Source organism: Ovis aries, chromosome 3 (genome assembly GCF_016772045.2).
Source record: "Ovis aries strain OAR_USU_Benz2616 breed Rambouillet chromosome 3, ARS-UI_Ramb_v3.0, whole genome shotgun sequence".
Taxonomy (NCBI): domain Eukaryota; kingdom Metazoa; phylum Chordata; class Mammalia; order Artiodactyla; family Bovidae; genus Ovis; species Ovis aries.
In genome coordinates, this window is record NC_056056.1 from 163,033,092 (window position 1) to 163,053,427 (window position 20,336).

The 20,336-nt window shown below is 48.8% G+C and overlaps 2 protein-coding genes across 24 annotated transcripts in view; one reads left to right on the top strand and one right to left on the bottom strand.

The window, feature by feature from the left end:
* Nucleotides 1–19,999, top strand: part of BAZ2A (bromodomain adjacent to zinc finger domain 2A) — a 35,106-nt gene extending 15,107 nt beyond the window's left edge. For 9 of the 20 annotated variants that reach the window (XM_060412940.1, XM_042247056.1, XM_012174738.4 and 6 more), the window contains 28 exons: nt 563–700; nt 2,292–2,885; nt 3,754–3,939; nt 4,420–4,638; nt 5,079–5,525; nt 5,670–5,730; nt 6,991–7,099; nt 7,270–7,371; nt 7,543–7,753; nt 9,330–9,430; nt 9,703–9,768; nt 9,949–10,182; nt 10,318–10,572; nt 11,519–11,733; nt 12,023–12,097; nt 12,290–12,470; nt 12,573–12,632; nt 12,830–12,974; nt 13,500–14,152; nt 14,314–14,536; nt 14,643–14,798; nt 14,911–15,062; nt 15,251–15,540; nt 15,636–15,768; nt 15,874–16,020; nt 16,640–16,866; nt 16,981–17,124; nt 17,212–19,999. In XM_060412940.1, the coding sequence (XP_060268923.1) occupies nt 565–700; nt 2,292–2,885; nt 3,754–3,939; nt 4,420–4,638; nt 5,079–5,525; nt 5,670–5,730; nt 6,991–7,099; nt 7,270–7,371; nt 7,543–7,753; nt 9,330–9,430; nt 9,703–9,768; nt 9,949–10,182; nt 10,318–10,572; nt 11,519–11,733; nt 12,023–12,097; nt 12,290–12,470; nt 12,573–12,632; nt 12,830–12,974; nt 13,500–14,152; nt 14,314–14,536; nt 14,643–14,798; nt 14,911–15,062; nt 15,251–15,540; nt 15,636–15,768; nt 15,874–16,020; nt 16,640–16,866; nt 16,981–17,124; nt 17,212–17,377 (5,688 nt within the window). In that variant the 5' untranslated portion in view covers nt 563–564 and the 3' untranslated portion in view covers nt 17,378–19,999. Of the gene's footprint in view, nt 1–562; nt 701–2,291; nt 2,886–2,980; nt 3,122–3,753; nt 3,940–4,419; nt 4,639–5,078; nt 5,526–5,669; nt 5,731–6,990; nt 7,100–7,269; nt 7,372–7,542; nt 7,754–9,329; nt 9,431–9,702; nt 9,769–9,948; nt 10,183–10,317; nt 10,573–11,518; nt 11,734–12,022; nt 12,098–12,289; nt 12,471–12,572; nt 12,633–12,829; nt 12,975–13,499; nt 14,153–14,313; nt 14,537–14,642; nt 14,799–14,910; nt 15,063–15,250; nt 15,541–15,635; nt 15,769–15,873; nt 16,021–16,639; nt 16,867–16,980; nt 17,125–17,211 lie in introns of those variants that run through there. The other 11 variants (XM_060412946.1, XM_027967576.2, XM_060412945.1 and 8 more) reach the window with 5 other exon arrangements.
* RBMS2 (RNA binding motif single stranded interacting protein 2) overlaps nt 19,732–20,336 on the bottom strand; it is an 82,362-nt gene continuing 81,757 nt past the window's right edge. For 2 of the 4 annotated variants that reach the window (XM_060412960.1, XM_027967581.3), the window contains one exon: nt 19,732–20,247. The gene's annotated coding sequence lies outside the window, so the exon portion shown is untranslated. The remainder of the gene's footprint in view (nt 20,248–20,336) is intronic. The other 2 variants (XM_042247070.2, XM_042247068.2) reach the window with 1 other exon arrangement.

Below are 20,336 nucleotides of genomic sequence, written 5' to 3' on the forward strand. Positions count from 1 at the left end.
GATAGGATAACATGAAAATTAACTCAACTATAATAATAAAACATGATATGTAGTAAATATACTTTTTCTGCCAACATGTCCATGCTTTCCTGTCAAAAGATGGCTTTGGGAACCTTCTGTAGACCCTGAGAATGGGACTCTGACCTTAATTGAGCGGGAGAAAAAAGGATGAAGAATGTTAAATATTACGATTTAGGGCTAATATCTAACACAGAGGGCTAACCTGGGCTGGGAGTTAAAAGGGTGGAGCTTATACTGGGGAAAGACTCCTCCAGGCAGCTATTTTGGTTTTTCTCCCTAACTCTTTGTATCTCTACAAGGCTGATATTTTAAAAAAATACTTTGTATAGGGTCATTGCCCAGATTAGGAGTATATTTCCTCTTCTCTTTTCTTTTTCCTCAACCCCCTTTCTCCCCACCACTCTGCCCTGTCCAGTACTTACGTAGGAGAAGGGTAAGTAAAGTAGATGGAAGGGTGGGGGCATTCCTTCTAGAATATTTCAGGTGACATAACCTTGTTTAACCGCCAGTATTTTTTTCCCCTTTCTCTCCCCTCCTACAGAAATGGAGGCAAACGACCATTTTAACTTTACTGGCCTTCCCCCTGCACCTGCTGCCTCAGGACTGAAACCCTCTCCCTCCTCAGGGGAGGGGCTCTACACTAACGGGTCTCCCATGAACTTCCCCCAGCAAGGGAAAAGTGAGTGTGAGGGCCATGTGGCCTGGGAGGGAGTGGGCTTCATTTCTTTAGAGTAGATTGATGGGATCAGTGGGCTCGCCTCTGGGTTGGCTATTTCACAGCAACTCTCTTTTATGTCGGGTAGGAAGGGAGGAAGTGAATCCTCAGAACTCCAGCTGCTGGAGAGAAATCAAGCTTCTTAGAGCAAGTTCTAGGGGGGTTTGGAAGAAACACTGTTAGTTTTAAGGTTGGAAGAGATTAGAAAAATGTACTGGCCTTTTCATATTAGCTTGTTCTTCTGTTAGCCCTGTTCCCTGGCTACTGCCCCAAAGTGGTGAGGTGGCTACTGCTTCTGATAACCAGGTTGCACTCGTGAGAAAGAGATAAAGGGCCAGTCCTCTGAGAAACTGTTTATAGAGATTGGAGTAGCCGCCCCAGGACTGGAGGTAGAGGGGTTGGGTGAGGATTGGGATTTGTCTGCCTTTTACTTTGTGCAGCGGAGAAGAGGGCAGATGCTTGAAGTGCCTGTGCCACTTCCTGTCCTTGTGGATAGAAGAGAGGGACAGTGAGAGTTTTAAGTTTACCTACTTCCCCAGAGAGAAACATCTAATTCCAGACGGAAGTGCTGCTGCCAGGATCAGGTCTTTCCCTGGATTTGGCCTCTCAGTTGCTCTCTGCAGTGGCTCTGCCAAGTACCTCTCTACTCTTGCCTTGGTTTCAGTCAGGTACTTTATGCTTAGAAGCAGGGGGAGCTCAAATGCTTCCCTCCTTTCTTGCAGCAGAAAAATACTGCCCCAGGCTTATGCTTAACCACCACTCCCTCCTGACTTCAAGAGGGTTGCAGATAGATAGAAACTCCCTCACACCCCCACCTCCCCTGAAGCTTCCTTAGTATTTTGGTTTCTTTTATTTGATTGCCCTCCAGTCCAGAGGCTGCCATGGGTGTGAAAGGTGAAGTCTGCAGTACTGGTCATGCAGAGATTCCCCTCGGTGCCTATTACCCTGTGGGGTTCAGTGCCTATGGGGAGGGGCCAAGTCCAGTCTCCTCTGAGCTGGGATCTTGCTGCTGTGGTGACTGCAGATTCTATTCTTAGCCCAGCACAAAGTGCTGGATCTGCATGTGCCAGTGAGGTGGAGGCTGTCCCTTCTGGTGCCACCGTGGGGCCAAACAGGCACTGGGAAAGGCAGGGGGGCGGGGGAAGGGAAATGGAGGATACAGTCATGCCACTCCAAGGGAAGAATTCCTCCAGGGAATGAGGGTGGGGAAGAATACAAGTCACTGTAGAGATTCTGCAAACAGTTTCATTTAGAAAAGAAAAAAAGCCCTGAGCGTCAGCAGCAGCCATCTCCCTGCTGGTCATTTCTGTAGTAGGCCAGGAGAGTTCCCCAACCCCCTACTCAGCAGCCTCAGCCGCAGTTGCTAAGCTTAACATCCAGGAGCATCTGGGTTTGGTTTTCCCTGGAGACCAAAAAAAACTGTAAATATAGTAGAGGGGGAATCTCGCACCCCTTCACCTTTACTTTTTCTAGTCAGTGCTATTCCTTTAGTAGAATTGATATTGTTACTTGCATGCATATCTGAAACTGACCCTTTTCCCTCCTTCTCTGCCAGGTTTGAATGGGGATGTGAATGTTAATGGCTTATCTACTGTATCTCACACTACTACTTCAGGGATTTTGAACTCTGCTCCCCACTCCTCCAGCACCTCACACCTCCATCACCCCAACGTGGCCTACGACTGTCTCTGGAACTACTCACAGTACCCATCTGCCAATCCTGGCAACAACCTCAAGGACCCACCCCTTCTCTCCCAGTTCTCGGGGGGACAGTACCCACTCAATGGCATCCTTGGGGGCAGCCGGCAACCTTCATCCCCAAGTCACAACACTAACCTTCGGGCTGGGAGCCAAGAGTTCTGGGCCAACGGTACCCAGAGTCCCATGGGGCTTAACTTCGATTCACAGGAACTCTATGATTCCTTTCCCGACCAGAATTTTGAGGTGATGCCCAATGGACCCCCTAGTTTTTTCACCTCCCCACAGACTTCTCCTATGTTGGGGTCCAGCATCCAGACCTTTGCACCCTCCCAGGAGGTGGGCAGTGGTGTCCATCCTGGTGCGGCAGCAGAAAAGGCACTGACTTCCGCTGTGACAGAGAACGGTGCTGGCTTAGTGGGCAGCCTGGAGCTGGAGGAAGAGCAGCCAGGTATACTCATGTGGGCCCATGAGCTGGGTGGGAGAGGGAAAATGGGGCTGTGGGGGGCAGTGGCTTTTTGAGGTGAGGAAAACTTGTCTTTCCAGCTCTCTGCAGTGGAGGCTGATTTGCATGTTGGTGATTAGCAGAGCCAAGTGGCTGGTGTTTTTGTGGCAGCAGCACCAGCTCGAGAGTGGGAGTGCAAATTATTTCAAGCTCATGCAGAGCTGCTGGCCTGGAGAGGGCAGGTGGGCGAGCCCGAAACAGCCCCAACAGACACCCTGCATCAATAAAGGCTTCTTCTAAGATATAGGAAGGGGTTGGAGCATCAGCAAGAGGCAAAGAGGCCAGTTTGATTTGACTGTGGCAGAGCCAGACTGGCTGCTAAAGTGGGCTGAGCCCTAAGTAGTGATTGGCACATGGAGGAGGGAAGGAACAGGCAGAGCATGCCATTGCTTGTCTACTCAGTCTCCTTTCTTTTTTGTTGTTCTTAGCATTGGTACATGTGCAGTCTCTCTCATCTTTTCCCTCAGAATATAATTTGCTATTGATTCCAAGCACAAGGGATGACCACCCTGTAAAGTCACAGGATGTTTTCTCTAACACCTGTTCCCACTGGATGGGGGAAAATAGCTGAAAACACCATGGGTTCTTGTCTCAGACCCCACTCTTCTTTTCCCGTTTTATCTGCTGTAAGATCTTACTCACACATCTTTGTTTAATCAAAGTTCTTGATATTTTTGGTACCCAACATAGAACTGGCACCCATAAATGTTGAAAGAATGATCATCCGTCCCTCTAGCAAAGATTGCCTACTATAGCTGACTGAACCCGTTGAAGGCACTGACTTTGACTTTTGCCCTCTCCTGGGGTATCCTAGAACTAAAGATGTGTGGCTACAACGGCTCCGTCCCTTCTGTGGAATCATTACACCAGGAGGTCTCAGTCTTGGTCCCTGATCCCACAGTGAGCTGCTTAGATGATCCTTCGCATCTTCCTGATCAACTGGAAGACACTCCAATCCTCAGTGAAGTCTCTCTTGAGCCCTTCAACGCTCTGGCACCGGGTAGGCTTGGAGATTGACTCCCTTCAACATATCTATGCAGAGGGTAACTGACTTATACCACCTAGAAGAGACAGTAAGCCAGGGAAAGTATTTGGGAATTTGGGCCTCTGGGGCCCCCAGATGATCCTGGCAGGTCACAGTTTCATGCCACTGGCCTGACTGCGCCAATTGCACTCTGAGCTGAATTGGTTCATTTCCCACATTGTCTCCCAGTGTTCCTTTTGGCCAGGAGCCCTGGATAGGGACTTCTTACAACACAGTTGGGCTATTTGGGTTCTCACTAACTGGAAGGAAAACATTACCTTTTACCACACTGTTTTATGATAGATACTAGAATTTTGTGTTGGTCTGTGGGTTAATAGAACCATTTGCCTTTCCTTCACTAATATTAGAAAGAACCTTCACCCTATAGGAAGTAGAATTGGATATATTCACACTAATGTTTCTTAAATCTCACTTCCTGATTTTCTACCCCTGAAGAGCCAGTGAGTGGAGGACTCTACGGTATAGATGACACGGAGCTGATGGGTGCAGAGGACAAGCTGCCTCTGGAGGACAGCCCTGTGATATCTGCCCTTGATTGCCCTTCCCTCAATAATGCCACTGCCTTCAGTCTCCTGGCAGATGACAGTCAAACTTCAGCCTCTCTTTTTGCCAGCCCCACCTCTCCACCTGTCCTCGGGGAGTCTGTTCTGCAAGGTGAGTGAGGAAAGCTAGACGAAGTCCTTGACCTAGGAAAAGGTGAAAGTATAGGCCTTAGGGCTGGGAGATCTATGAGAAGACTTTGCTGGGAGCTGAGGGGCCATGGGATGGTGTATGGTGGGACTGAAAAAAGGCATTCTGACTTCTCTGTGCCCAAAGAACTTGTGGGTAAGACTTGGGAGTTCGCAGGAGAAAGGAACCAGAGGCCTTTATTGGCTCCAGGTGAAAGGTATTCACACAGTGACAGCAGCAGCAGTTTTGCCCTTTAACCTTCATGAGTGATAGGGGAGGACAGCCAGAGGCTACTTCTCTTTTTCCTATCCTAGGGGAAAGCCCTTGAAGTAACCTTGCTCAACTTAGTCCATGTTTGTCTGAGTAGATTCACTTATTTTATAGGGTCATTTTTCCTTTATCCATCCTGTCCCTTTGGATTCTAGATAATAGCTTTGACCTGAATAATGGTAGTGATGCAGAACAGGAAGAAATGGAGACTCAGGCTTCAGACTTCCCACCTCTGACCCAGCCAGCCCCTGACCAGTCATCCACTATTCAGCTACATCCAGCAACCTCGCCAGCAGTCTCACCAACAGCCTCCTCAGCAATTTCCCTGGCAGTGTCTCCAGCAGCCTCTCCAGAAATTTCCCCAGCCATCTCCCCAGCAGCCTTCCCAGTGGTCTCTCCAGCTTCCTCAGCAGCACTCCCACCAGTCTCCTCAGAAGTCTCCTTGACAGCCTCCCCAGTGACCTCCCCCAAAGCCTCTCCTGCCGCTTCCCCGGCAGCTGTCTTCCCGACAGTCTCCCCAGCAGACAAGGATATCAGCAGCGTCCCTGAAACAACTGCTGACCTGGAAGACACCACTGTAGGAGTCCCTCCCTCTGGTAGCGGTGAGTCTCTAGATTCTGTTCCACCCGACTGGTTCCAGGGAAACCTATCTGTCTCATGTGGCGTTTAGCCCCTCCTCACTGACCTGTTGTTTCAGTATTTTGCTTGACCTCTTAACTTGGGTATCCCTGTCTTCCTCCCCCCAGGTGATGTCCTGAGGAGACGTATTGCTACCCCAGAAGAAGTTCGTCTTCCCCTCCAACATGGGTAAATGCTCTAATTTATTACATGCATTGACCTTTGACACATTTAATGAATGATTTAGGAAGAAGGGAAGGGAGCTCTCATCTGAGGTGGGGGAGGAATGGACTGGACAAGAATAGGTTAAAGGATAGTTATCTGCAATGATAATGTTTTTGGGCATGAGATTCTTAGGCTTTCTTTCTTCCTTTGTCACTGTCTTCCTTCCCTCACCCATTCTTTCCTCATATTGTGGCTACTTAGTTTTTTCCTCGAGGGGCTAGTGCTGTTATCTTTTCCAAATTCAGCTGGCGGGTCTGGGATTCAGGTGTCCAGTTGAGTTCATTTGTCCTATATGTTTGGAGAAGGAATAGCAGTGAATGGGGAGTGGCTTCATCCCCATGAATCGGGGTTTTTTTTTTTTAATGCACTCTAAGGGCAGGAACAGTATGTGACCAGAATGAACAAGCCAGCTAACACCAAGGGCTTTGTAGGAATAACTGCCTTCCTGATCTTCCCCACCCCCGCCCCTCTAGGCTACTTGTGGTCACCAAGTCTGAGTTCTGCTTTAAGTTTTGAGAGAAAGATAAGGCTTAGTCTTAGAATAATCTGTTGCTCAGAACACAGAGTTCCTTACTAAACCCTGGCCTCTACGGAGTCATTTCATGGAGTCGGCAGTGAGTTTGTTCTTCTGCTTGCCTCCCTACCCTCTGTCATTTCTGCCTTTATTCTCTTCGGTCTATATTCTTTGCTGGAAGCCCAGTAATTTGTCCTGAATGGCATTAGGGAGGGGGTTTCTGACTGCTTCTCTCGCTGACTTTGGAAGTGGGCGGGTGGAGGTCTTTCTGCGTTGTGCAATGTGGTGTGTTGCTTTCCCCTGAGCCACTGAGGGGCTTGAGGCTCAGGCCTGCCTTCTGGCCAACCTTGTATCTCAGAAAAAGTGAAAGTGAAGTCGCTCACAAAGTGTCTGACTCTTTGCCACCCCATGGACATAGCCTACCAGGCTCCTCTGTCCATGGGATTTTCCAGGCAAGAGTACTGGAGTGGGGTGCCATTTCCTTCTCCAGAGGATCTTCCTGACCCAGGGATTGAACCTGGGTCTCTCGCACTGCAGGCAGACGCTTTACCGTCTGAGCCACCAGGGAAGTCTTGTGCCTCTGCATCTATATGCAGTTCTAGTGAGATAGGTGTGGGGAGGGCCATCTGCTTAGTGGGGTTGGCTTCTGGGTGGCTTAAGAGTGGGTAGGGGTGTGACCTGGCGGCAGGGCCCGTGTGCTTCTCTGGCAGATGGCGGAGAGAGGTGCGCATCAAGAAGGGCAGCCACCGGTGGCAGGGGGAGACCTGGTATTACGGCCCTTGTGGGAAGAGGATGAAACAGTTCCCGGAAGTGATCAAGGTAATGGAGCTTTTGTGGACTCTTGTAGGAAAGCACAGACTCCTTTTTTGGGCCCAGTGGTGACAGGCTGGCATTGTCTGCTCTGGGGCTTGTTCTGCTTGTGCTGTTGATGGCCAAAGGGCATGGTAGGACTGTAACTTCACTGACAGCACTTTACCTCCTCCTTGCAGTACCTGAGCCGCAACGTGGTACACAACGTCCGTCGGGAGCACTTCAGCTTCAGTCCCCGTATGCCTGTTGGTGATTTCTTTGAAGAGAGAGACACACCAGAGGTGCACACCCAAGGGTTAAATATAAATATACTTTTTTAAATATGAGGAGGGGTTGGTGGACAAGCTGTAGCTTCCTCATGGGGTTTGGAGATTCTCAGACATCAGATGGTTCAGAGGTTCTGGTGGCTTGCATGAACTTCAGTTGTAACAATGTCTTCCTTCTTACCTCAGGGCTTGCAGTGGGTACAGCTCTCAGCAGAGGAGATCCCATCCAGGATTCAGGCAATTACTGGGAAACGGGGCCGACCTCGAAACACTGAGAAGGCCAAGACCAAGGAAGTCCCCAAGGTGAAACGGGGCCGTGGTCGGCCACCCAAGGTCAAAATCACTGAGCTGTTGAATAAGACAGACACCCGCCTCCTAAAGAAACTGGAGGCCCAAGGTACCGTGATGTTTCTTAACTTGGGAATTCTGCTCACTCTCTGAGGTATCTGAAATGTTGATGAATTGATTAATGCCTAGGTTTCCCAGGAGTGTGACTGACATCTGGATGGAATGAATCTGAATTACCTTCCCCTCTCTGGAAAGCAGCATCAGGGTCCTAGCACTTTCGTTTGTTTGTTTGTTTGTTTACTTTATTTTACTTTACAATACTGTGTTGGTTTTGCCATACATTGACATGAATCAGCCACGGATGTACATGAGCCCCTGAGCTTCCTGAGCCCCTCTCCCACTTCCCACCCCATATCATCTCTCTGGATCATCCCTGTGCACCAGCCCCAAGCATCCTGTATCCTGCATCAAACATAGACTGGCAATTCGTTTCTTACATGATAGTGTACATGCTTCAATGCCATTCACCCAAATCATCCCACCCTCTCCCTCAGCGTCCAAAGTCTGTTCTATACATCTGTGTGTCTCTCTCTTTTTTTTTTAAAACAACCAGTTCCTTTCTTGAGTTTCTCTTTAGTGGAGCCTTGTGCGGGGAGGTGGGGGTGGTATCCCAGAAATAATTATGAGAGGAGAGGGCTTTCATGTCCTTTCTTACCATCTTTTAGCCTCTTACTTATCTTACTGGTCTTGGCTTGTCTTGTGTAAACACTCGTTTGCCACCATCATAGAGGTTCAGAATTCACATCTGAATCCAAAAGATAATTGGTACTGTTTTAATGGGATGGATAGGTAGGAAATGTCTGTGTTTTTCAGTAAATATTGCACTTACCCTTATATAGTATGAAGAATGTGAAAGAATTTGGAATCAGGTATCTCTTATTCAGAATTCCAGCTCTGCCAAATTCTGACTGTATGAACTGGAGCAAGTAAAGCCTCATGGTGGTTCATCTGCAGATAGTATCTAAACTTAGAGGGTTGCTGCACAGATGTAGTAGTGGTGGTAGTATTTCTATGCCAGAATAGGATAGGTGCTATTGTATCAAAAACATCAGTTCTAAAACACTGTTGTCTGCAGAATCACATCTCAATATCATCTTCCAATGGAGAAGAAATTCAGATATTTTAATGGAGCAAGACATAGGAGCTGAACATAGGCAATAACTGTGTCAGATTTGATAGGATTCTACTAAAGTGTCCTTTATCTGGGCCCTTCCTTTCTGGCACATTCTTGCTTAATTGGTGCTTCCAACTCAAGACCACCTGCTTTCTCTGGCAGTTTTTCTGCTTCCTTTCTTAGTTCTAAAATCAACCTGTCAGGCAGCCTGGGAGAGGGACAGTCTCTAAGGCTACTCTGCTGTTCTGGCCTCCAGGACCCTTGCTAAAGCAGTCTAAGTTCCAGAGGCTGGTGCTTCTGGGCACGAGATGCCATTTGTGTTACCTCCGTAGGAATTTCCTCTCGTACATTTTTTTCTCCCAGCATTTTATGTATACTTAAAAAAACAAACAGTCATCTAGTTTCTTCATGGAGCTGTTTGGAGGCTAGCTTTGTGATAGGCATGTGCTGGTCTGGATGCTGGAGATGGGTCTGCCTGCCTCACTCTTCATTTTTCTTTTTGCTCTCACAGAAACACTGAATGAGGAGGATAAAGCAAAGATGTGTAAAATCAAGAAGAAGATAAAGCAGAAGGTGCAGCGGGGAGAGTGTCAGACTACTAACCAAGGGCAGGTGAGGGACATCAGCAAGATTCCACAGTAGGTTAACTTCTCCTACAGCCGCTCTGTCTTTTCCATCTCCCACGCCTGCCACCTGCCATTTAGAGAATTTGGCTTGTTCAAAAATAATGTGGGCATCTCCAGGGTGAAAGAATTGATCCATTGCCAACCCCTCATCCCATGTCTCAGCTATTCTCCCCGGCATCCTTGTTTGTTTTTGAATCCTAGCCCAAGCAGTGATGCTTTCAGAGTTTGAGGAGAAATGACTTCCTTTATGGTTTACAGGCCAAAAACAAGAGGAAACAAGAGACCAAGAGCTTAAAGCAGAAGGAAACCAAGAAGAAATCCAAGGTAGGTGCATATATGCACAGGTGTAACTTTGAAGTCATCAGACTGATTTTGCAGGATACATGAGTTGGTCATGTTTTATAGTCATGTTTCTGGGTGTAAGGTGGGGAGGAGGGGACCAGGGAAGGGTGGTGATGTGAATCTTCATGGCACTCTTGATTCGTTTCTCCCTTGGGTGGGTAGGCTGAGAAGGAGAAGGTAAAAACAAAGCAGGAAAAACTGAAGGAAAAAGTCAAGAGGGAGAAGAAGGAGAAGGTAAAAATGAAGGAAAAGGAGGAGGTGGCCAAGACCAAGCCAACGGGTAAAGCAGATAAAGTGCTGGCCACACAGAGGCGCTTGGAGGAGCGGCAGAGGCAGCAGATGATCTTGGAGGAGATGAAGAAGCCCACAGAGGACATGTGTCTGACTGACCACCAGGTAGTGAGGGGAGAAGAGCAGGTCCTGGAGGGGCCACCCATGAAGACACTTCTGTTACAGGAGGAGCCTCCTAGATATCCAGACTGTTGCCTTCCCGTGTGTTTGACAGAACACCTACCACTTTTATCCCTACAGCCGCTGCCTGACTTCTCACGCATCCCTGGTCTGATCCTGCCTAGTGGGGCCTTCTCAGACTGCTTGACCATTGTGGAGTTCCTGCACAGCTTCGGCAAGGTGCTGGGCTTTGACCCTGCCAAAGATGTCCCTAGTCTGGGGGTCCTGCAGGAGGGGCTCCTGTGTCAAGGCGACAGCTTGGGCGAGGTGCAGGATCTCCTGGTGCGACTCCTGAAAGCGGCTCTCTGTGACCCTGGCCTGCCCTCCTATTGTCAGGTGAGGGCCTTTCCTGGGCTCAGGGGCTTGGGGTCTGTGCTTTTCTCAGCTTTGCTTTCTCTTTTGTGTTGAACACATGAAAGCCCCTTCCAAAGTGGTCAGGACAAGTCAAGGGAGATACACAAATGGTCCCCAAATAGGAGTGGTTTGACTTACAATTTTTCGACTTTACAGTGGTTCAAGAGTGATAGGTCTTCAGTAGAGGTACTTAGGGTTTTGATTTTGATCTTTTCCTGGACTGGAGAAATGAATAGTACACTCTTCATGGTGCTGGGCAGCGAGTCAGCCGTGCATGTCACTTTTGCAGCCATTCTGTTCCTCACTTTCAATACAGTATGCAGTAGATTGTGTGAGATACTCAGCATTTTATTATTGAGTGGATTTGTGTTAAATGATGGTTTTGCCTTCCTCTAGGCTAATTTAAATGTTCTGAGCATGTTTAAAGTAGGGTTGGCTAAGCTGTCATGTTCTGTAGATTAGGTGTATTAAATGCATTTTCAACTTACAATATTTTCAGTTTATGATGGATTTTTTGGGACATGATCCCATCATAAATTGAGGAAGATATGCATACTACATGCTATCCCTTGTAATTTACTGCCTTTTTTCTTAGGTTACTTCTCATTGCTTTATGATTTTAGGTCCTGATTCTCCATTATTCTCTCCAGGGACAAATGGAGGAAGATCTGCAGTTTCTTCCTATTTTTGTTTTCCTCTATTTTTTATTTTTCTTTCTGACGTCCCTCTGCTTATTTTATTCATTTTCCTTTAATATACTTCTTTTCTTTTGTACCTGTCCTTTTTCTTCTCTCATCTTACCCTAGCAACTTTCCTTCTTAACTTTTTTCTATCTTAACCCTATAGTTCTCTCCTATTTTCCTATTCCAGATTGACTTGAGTTGCTCCTCTTTCTCTCTTAACTCCTATTATGTTCTTCTCCAAACAGTCCTTAAAGATCTTGGGGGAGAAGGTGTCCGAGATCCCACTAACAAGAGACAATGTGTCTGAGATCCTGCGCTGCTTCCTCATGGCATATGGAGTGGAGCCAGCCCTCTGTGACAGCCTGCGCACCCAGCCTTTTCAAGCCCAGCCACCCCAACAGAAGGCTGCTGTTCTGGCCTTCCTTGTGCATGAGCTCAATGGCTCCACCCTCATCATCAAGTGAGGGGCTGGGCGGGGGATGGTTATTACGTGCCTTGGTCAGACCAGGATAGGGGAGGGGTTTAGCCATCTAAAAATCCTAGGTGGTGTGTGTCTACCGCCATGTTCTGGGCATGCTGGTATGACCTGGGACTGAATCTAATTTTCCTTCCCGGGCAAGCCCAAGCCTTACTCTGCCATTCATCCAGTCTAGGTTCCAGGATGAAACTCCTTTTACCCTTGAACTTCCCTTCTTCTGTGTGTATGTTGCCACTTCTCCCTCAAAATACTATTCTCTGTTTCCCTGCAGTGAGATTGACAAGACTCTAGAGAGTATGTCCAGCTACAGGAAAAACAAGTGGATTGTTGAAGGCCGGCTGCGGAGGTAAGGACAGGACAGAGGAGAGAAGGGGACAAGGTGAAGCATGCCCAGGGCTTGTGTTTGGAACTTGGTGTCCTTAGCCCCTCTCCTGGGGTTGAGACCAGTCCAGGGCCCGGGGCGGCTTAGATTCAAGGTGTTCCTGTTGTGGCGGTATTGTGTTCTCACCACAGTTTCCCTTAAACTGTGTGTGTCAAGATTGAAAACTGTTCTGGCCAAGCGAACGGGGCGACCTGAGGTAGAGCTGCAGGGGCCAGAGGAAGGCCTGGGGCGGAGGCGCAGTTCTCGGATCATGGAGGAGACCAGTGGCATGGAAGAGGAGGAAGAGGAGGAGACTGCAGCTGCTGTCCATGGCCGTAGGGGTCGAAGGGATGGAGAGGTACTAGCCTAGACCAAGGAAGGTGGGAGGTGGAAAGCATTCTTTCTTTCCCTTGAATCTGATGATTCCCTTTTTCTCGGTGTCTACTTGTTTCTTCTCCAGGTTGATATCACAGCATCTAGCATCCCGGAGCTAGAGCGCCAGATAGAAAAACTGAGCAAGGTATTGTGCTTCTAGCCTCCCAGGAGCTGGAGATAGGGCCTGGGTGGGAATTGGTTACCTTATGAGTTGGGCCTAGATGGTATCAATTTTATAGGGAAGCTGAGAGCCATGCCTTTCTCCCATATACTGGACGAAGTCACCACTGTCACCCTGGAAGTGTGTTTTTCATTCATCTTCCTTTTCCACTGCCTACCCAGCGTCAGCTCTTCTTTCGAAAAAAGCTGCTTCACTCATCCCAGATGCTTCGAGCAGTCTCCTTGGGTCAGGACCGCTACAGACGCCGCTACTGGGTGTTGCCCTACTTGACTGGTATCTTTGTGGAAGGAACAGAGGGAAGCTTAGGTAGGTGTGTTGTAGGACCCTGGTTTGAGTCCCAGCTCACGAAAGTTAAGGAGTTCCTTTTCCTCTACCTAGCATCTTGGGCTTTTGATTGTATGACAGTCAGTTTAGCATACTATGGATAGGAGCACAGGCTCTGGAGTAAGACTGCCTACCTTGTGCTCTGCCATTTACCAGTGATATGCTTCAGTTTTCATTTGTGAGATGGAATTAATAATAAAATGTATATGTCATAGGGCTGTTGAGGGGATTAAAGTAACTTAATAGAATAATAACTTAGAATAATGTATAACATAGCTGGTTCTCAATAAATGTTAGCTTATGTTTATGCTGATGATAATTACTTGGGAACATAGTTTTTCTTTTGCAGATACTATGCTGGTTGCCATGTAAGCATTTTCCAGTGCAGTCTCAAAAAGTGGGGGATTAAGTCCAAGAGAAAAAGAAAGTATATGTCCTGTGTTTGTACACCCTCTTTCTTTCCCATTATATACCAGTGTGTCTTATGCTCTTCCCTTTGCTTTACAGTTCCTGAGGATGTGATAAAACAGGAAACTGACTCCTTAAAAGTGGCAACCCATTCAACAACCAGCCCAGCCTCCTTCTCTCTGAAGAGGGAGTTAGCTGGCTCCAGCACCTCTGCCAGTTCTCCTGCCCGGGCCCGAGGCCGACCTCGGAAAACTAAGCCTGGCTCTATGCAACCTAGGCACTTGAAATCTCATTCCAAGGGTCAAGGTTCAGAAGAGCCTCAGACCCAGCTTCAGCCGGAGACTCAGTCCCATCCTCAGCTTCAGGCTCATGCCCAGCCCCAGCTTCAGTCCCATCCTCACGCTCATAATGGGTTCCTGGAGCCAGAAGGCTCCCCATTGTCTCTGGGTCAGAGCCAGCATGACCTCAGCCAGTCAGCCTTCCTGTCTTGGCTGAGCCAGACTCAGAACCATGGCTCCCTGCTGAGCAGCTCAGTCCTCACGCCTGATAGCAGTCCCGGAAAACTGGACCCAGCCCCATCACATGCCCCGGAGGAGCCAGAACCTGACGAGACAGAAGCCAGCCCTGATTCTCAAGCTCCCTGGTTTAGTTTCTCAGCCCAGATGCCCTGCAATGCTGTCCCTACACCACCCCCTGCAGTTTCTGAGGACCAGCCCACTCTTTCCCCTCAGCTACCTGCTTCTTCCAAGCCAGTAAGTACCCAGAATTAGTGCTATGCACTTACATTCATCTGGCCATAGGCTAGGTTGCCTGGCTGTGGGCTGTTGCCATGGTTGGGGGGAAGGGATGAGGCCACTGGGGTCCTGTCAGCATGAAAACAGCCCCATCATCTTATGTTTCATCTCATTCATAGGTGAGTAGAGCCAGTGCTGCCAACTCCTATTCTCCAGGGCCGTTCTCTTCTACTCCTTTGCTGGGCATAGCTCATAAAAGGCGAGCAGGAGATCCTGGAGAAACACCACAGAGCCCCACAGGGCAGGGACAGCCAAAACGGAGAGGGAGACCTCCCAGTAAGTTCTTCAAACAGATGGAGCAGCGTTACCTGACCCAGCTGACAGCCCAGCCTGTCCCCCCTGGTGAGTGACCTTGGGATAGGCTGGGGTGAGTATAGGTAGGAGTGGCATCAGATATGGACCATGTAGTTCCCACTGCCCATGTTACACAGATAAACTGTGTTCACAGAGATGCGCTCTGGCTGGTGGTGGATCCGAGATCCTGAGACATTGGATGCCACGCTCAAGGCCCTGCACCCCCGAGGCATCCGAGAGAAAGCACTTCACAAACACCTAAACAAGCACAGGGACTTCTTACAGGAAGTCTGCCTACGGCCCTCAACAGGTAAAATAAATACTTAACCAACCTGAGCTGAGGAGCCCAGGTCAATTTTGAGCTGCTGCTCTGGATGGTGAACAGCCTGATGGGCTTTTCCTTCTGCCTTCTGTCTTCTCAGACCCCATCTTTGAGCCCAGTCAGCTACCTGCCTTTGAAGAAGGGATCGTGAGCTGGACCCCCAAAGAGAAGACATATGAGACAGACCTGGCTGTCCTTCAGTGGGTGGAGGAGCTGGAACAGCGGGTGATCCTGTCTGATCTGCAGATTCGGGTACCCTGGGCTGGCACTGGGTAGGGGGTTGTTGAGGAGAGGGTGTTAATCTCTCATACCCTGTTAGGAAAAACCTAGGGTTCTCATTTTGCAAAGTGACTTCCCATGACCCTAAATGGGTCACATCTTTTTCTGCGCTCAATGTCCTTCTTTTATAATGAGTTTTCATTTCTCTCTCCCACCTGCAGGGCTGGACATGTCCCAGCCCAGACTCTACTCGTGAAGACTTGGCCTACTGTGAGCACCTAGCTGATTCCCAGGAGGATATCACCTGGCGGGGTCGAGGCAAGGAAGGTCTGGCACCCCAGCGTAAAACCACCAACCCCCTGGACCTGGCAGTGATGCGACTTGCTGCCCTGGAGCAGAATGTGGAGCGGCGGTACCTGCGGGAGCCCCTGTGGCCAGCTCATGAGGTTGTGCTGGAGAAGGCCCTGCTCAGCACGCCCAGTAGTGCCCCACAGTGTACGCCTGCAGAGATGTGAGTGCCCACCCTCCAGTTCTTGGTCTTGGGGAGAAGGAATCAATTTAATAAATCCTACTCCTCATCCCCAAATCACCACTTTCTCCCATCAGATCATACGAGATCACTCCTCGAGTTCGGGCCTGGCGCCAAACGCTAGAGCGATGCCGGAGCGCAGCCCAAGTCTGCTTGTGCCTGGGCCAGCTGGAGAGGTCCATTGCCTGGGAGAAGTCTGTCAACAAAGTGGTGAGAAGCCTGGGGAGCTGAAGAGATGGCAGCTGGGATAGGTGGGGTGAGTGGCAGGCAGAGAGGCTTGAGGGCTCACCCTGACTCCTCACAACCCTGGTCCAGACCTGTCTAGTCTGCCGGAAGGGTGACAACGATGAGTTTCTTCTACTTTGTGATGGGTGTGACCGTGGCTGCCATATTTACTGCCTTCGGCCCAAGATGGAGGCTGTCCCGGAAGGAGACTGGTTCTGTGCTGTCTGTCTGGCCCAGGTACGTCTGCTCTCTCATCCCACTCCCGAGCAAGTCAGAGGTTTTCTTTCTCATCCCATTTACCTCCAGTCTTAAAAATATCATTCTACCCATGCCTTCCGTCTCTCCTGGGAAAAGGTTCCAGATGACATGCTAGGAGACCTGGGTTCCGGTCCTTTTTTGCACAAGTCACTTAAATTCTACCACTTTACTTGCTTTCCTTGTAAAATGGGAGTGATTATACTTTCCTTTTTCACATAACCCAAAAGGGTGAGTAATAAATTCACAGACTGACTTATGCATGAAAGTATTTTGAAACCTCAGTCACACTCAGACAAGTAGTACTGTGCTAACTCACTTTAGTCGTGTCCGACTTTTGCAACCCTGTGGACTATAGCCTGCCAGGCTCCTCTGTCCATGGGATTCTCCAGGCAAGAATACTAGAGTGGGTTGCCATGCCCTCCTCCAGGGCATCTTCCTGACCCAGAGATCAAACCCACGTCTCCTGCATTGGCTGGTGAGTTCTTTACCACTTGTGCCACTGGGAGGCCCCCAGACAAGTAGGGATTGTGATAAAGTAGAGAGCAAGCAGAGTACGTATTTCCAGCTGTGGCTGATCTCACCTTTTTCTTATCCTCAGCAGGTAGAAGGAGAATTGACTCAGAAATCTGGTTTCCCAAAACGAGGCCAGAAGCGGAAAAGCAGTTATGTGCTGACCTTCCCAGAGGGTGACAACCGCCGCCGCCGGCTGCTACCAAGGGGCCGAGAGAGCCCAGCAGTGCCCCGGTACTCAGAGGAAGGGCTGTCCCCCTCGAAGCGGCGGCGCGTCTCCATGCGGAACCATCACAGTGATCTCACGTTCTGCGAGTGAGTTGAGTGAATTCTGGGGACAACCGGCTCTACGTTTTCCAGAGTAGAGGGCTAGGAGGGGTCCGTGGTTTGCTTCCTGATAGTGTATCATCATTGTCTGTTTCATAATAGGATTATCTTAATGGAGATGGAGTCCCATGATGCAGCTTGGCCTTTCCTGGAGCCTGTGAACCCACGATTGGTGAGTGGGTACCGGCGGATCATCAAAAACCCTATGGATTTTTCCACCATGAGGGAGCGACTGCTCCGGGGAGGGTAAGTAGACATGATTGACTCTCCTGGCTCTTCTGTTACTGCCATGCTGGTACCCCGGCTGACAGCTCTGTCTCCACCCCTGCCCAGGTACACCAGCTCAGAGGAGTTTGCGGCTGATGCACTCCTGGTCTTTGACAATTGCCAGACTTTCAATGAAGATGATTCTGAAGTGGGCAAGGCTGGACACATCATGCGCCGCTTCTTTGAGAGCCGCTGGGAGGAGTTTTATCAGGGAAAACAGGCCAATCTGTGAGGCGTGGGAGCTGGGGAGTCACCTTGTGGCATTGCTCCCTGCCTCCACATAAACCCTGCCATTCTCACCTGCTGATGCTGCCCTGGGTCCAGACTCAAGTCAGAGGGAGAACCCTGATTTTTGACCTTGCCCTTGGCAGCACCCTACGTCTTCTTATCCTTACACCCTTTCTCCCTTTCCTCCTCTTGTTCCTCAGATAAGAGGGGCAGAGATGAGGTCCTTCTGGACTGAAAGCCAAAAAAGAAAAAATAATTTTTCCTGTTTTATTTCCTAATTAAATAAGAGGAGGAGGAAAGAAGCCCCTACTTCCTCCTCCCAGCTTCCTCACCTTCCTTGTACGTGCCCCAGCATTCTGGGGCTATTTAACAATAGCAATAGTTCTAGTGAATGTGTGAAACCGAGAAACACTCTGTACTGTGTGTGGACCCGCAGTGACGGCCAGTAAAGTGGACTTAACTCCCAAGTGTGTCGAGCCGGACACCGGGCCCTGAACATGCTGCTTCCATGTTCAGTCCCTCCCCTGCTTCTCACTTTCTCTCTCACTCCCCTCTCCCCTTCAGATTTGTCTCTTCATCCAATAATGTAAAACTATGTGTACGGGTTCCTCCCTTCTCTTCCCCCAAATCTTTTTTCCCTTCAAAGGAAAAAGAAGTTCAGAGGTCCCTGTCTTTCTCTCTGTCCTCATCTTCCTGCCAATAGCTAGCCCCTCTATAATGTTGGATACTCCTCAAATGCTGAGTTCCTAGCCTTTTCTGAAACTCAGTAAACTGGGGAGAGGGCAGGGAGGCACCCTGGACCCTGGGCCTTCCAGCCTCCTTCCCCACCTCTTACCCAAACCTCCCTCTTGGGAACTCCTCAGGGACAACTACTGCTGAGTTCGGGCACACCCCAAGATGGAGGCCAGGTAGCAATCGACTGGCCTGAGAGAGAGAGAGGTGTGTGTGGGTGTGTGAGTGAGTGAGAGAGGATGTGATTGTGCCCCTGTTTTTGGTGGCATCCATTCAGTTTTCCCCCCAAGTATCTGTTTCCCATTGTTTCAAACCATTGAAACACCTTTCTCATTGTTTTAAACTATCACTTTGTCTTTGGGAAACCACAGGAACAGTTTTTCTGGGTCAAAGCTGTGTCTCTTCCCTCTCTCCCAGTCATTTCTGTTCCAGCCTCTTCAAACTGTGCAATCTTCTAGCAGGAACAGCTTCTCCTTTCAGTAGCTCTGAGTCCTAAGCTTTTGCAGGGAGAGGGGTAGAACTGGACCTTTCCCTAATCCCATGAGCTTCTGTGGGTTTAGTTGTGCTCTCCTTCCCTTATCCACTTCATATCCTGGGACCCCTTCCCCAGGAGCAGAGACCCCAGAGCACGAGTGAGTAGGGAGGAGAGGCTCTGGGTCCACCACTGCCCTACATGTGACTATGCCCAAGTTAAGCCCCAACATGTGAGAGGAAAGCTGCTAACTCCCAGCTATAGCCATGGGCCCCTGGCCCCCTGCTTTCCTGCTCAGCAGAGCCCCTCCCATCAGAGATTACGGGTACTTGCACTGGGGAGGTGGCTGCTGGCTGGCCCAAGCAGAGAGCTGAGGCATCCAAGAAATGTTCCATTAGTGGGAGAGGGGTGCCAGGTGAGGGGAGCATTCCTGTACTTTTAGCAGCACTGAATAGCCACTGAAGGGGGTGGGGGCAGTGTAGGTCCTGGGGCAACCCCTTTCTTTCTTTATGCCCCTACTCCCCCATAGCCTATTTCTAAAGTCGCCTTTTCTGTCAGATAAACCTCAGAACTTTTAATTTTATTTGAGATTTTTTTTTTTGCTTTTAAATAAGAGGTGGATTGAAGAATATTTGAATTGACTTTATATTATGCATAAATATTTATATTTTATCTAAATAACTGCTCTGTAACAAACTTTGTGTTAGTCAAGCATTTGGAACTGTTATAGTTGGGGGCTCTTCTTTTTCCCCACGGCAGTTTTCCCCAGTATAAAATGTTCTAGATTAATTTTACTGTTGGAGGTTAGATGGACGGGGGAGTGAAGTTTCAATTGTTCCTGCTATGTGTTCCTCTCCCAGCTCCATCTCTTTCCCTAGGGACCAGGCACTCTGAAGGTGGGGTGGAGTCCTAGCCTCAGTTTGGAGTGGGGGTTGATAGGGGGGTGGGGACAGGGCATGATCAAAGGGGCCATTTCTCACTTTTCTTTCCTCATCTTCACTGCCCCTTGAGCTAGGTGGATTTTCTCTTCTTGACGAGAGTATTTGATAGGGAAGGCAAGTTTTAAAAGTAAATAAAACCCACCCCTGCCCCTCTGTTTCCCTTCTCCCATCAGTCTGGTAACAGGAAGAAACCACACCATCAACACCAACAAATTTCCATGTTCCTTTTACAACAAAAGGGACTTGACTTTTTATATAACCAAATGTGGTGTTTTAGTGACTTTTTGATAATGTACAGTTTTTTGTGAATTTAAATTTATTTCTTTCTATATTTTTAGGACCAATCTCATTTTTAATAAGGTAAAAAAAGGAAAAAAAAGTCTAGAGATAAAAAAAACTCCTGTTTTTGCCATGTGATGTTCCACAAGTGCAGCTGTAGAAAAGTGCTTGTCAGTTGAATAAAAACCACATTTGATAGAGACTCAAAAGACTCCGTGTGTTTATCTTCCTTCAACATAGGTTCTTGTAATTGCCTAAAGGGGAGAACTGGGTGGTGTCAGGGTGAGTATATGACTGGTTTGATGGGGAAGACAGCAGGCAGGAGAGCAGTGTGCCCCTAAGTGTCAACAGTTCTCTCTAAACCTCCAGGCTTGGTCCTTCTTTTTCCAGGAGGCGTCCAAGGCAGAATTTCTGTTTCTGTGAATGGAACAGGTGCTTCTGGCCGAGGTGCTGTAACAAAGGATTGAAGTGTGCCGAGTTCCTACATTGTGAGGCATGGCCTTGGCTTTCTAAGGCTGCCACCTGTGTTCCTGATGCAG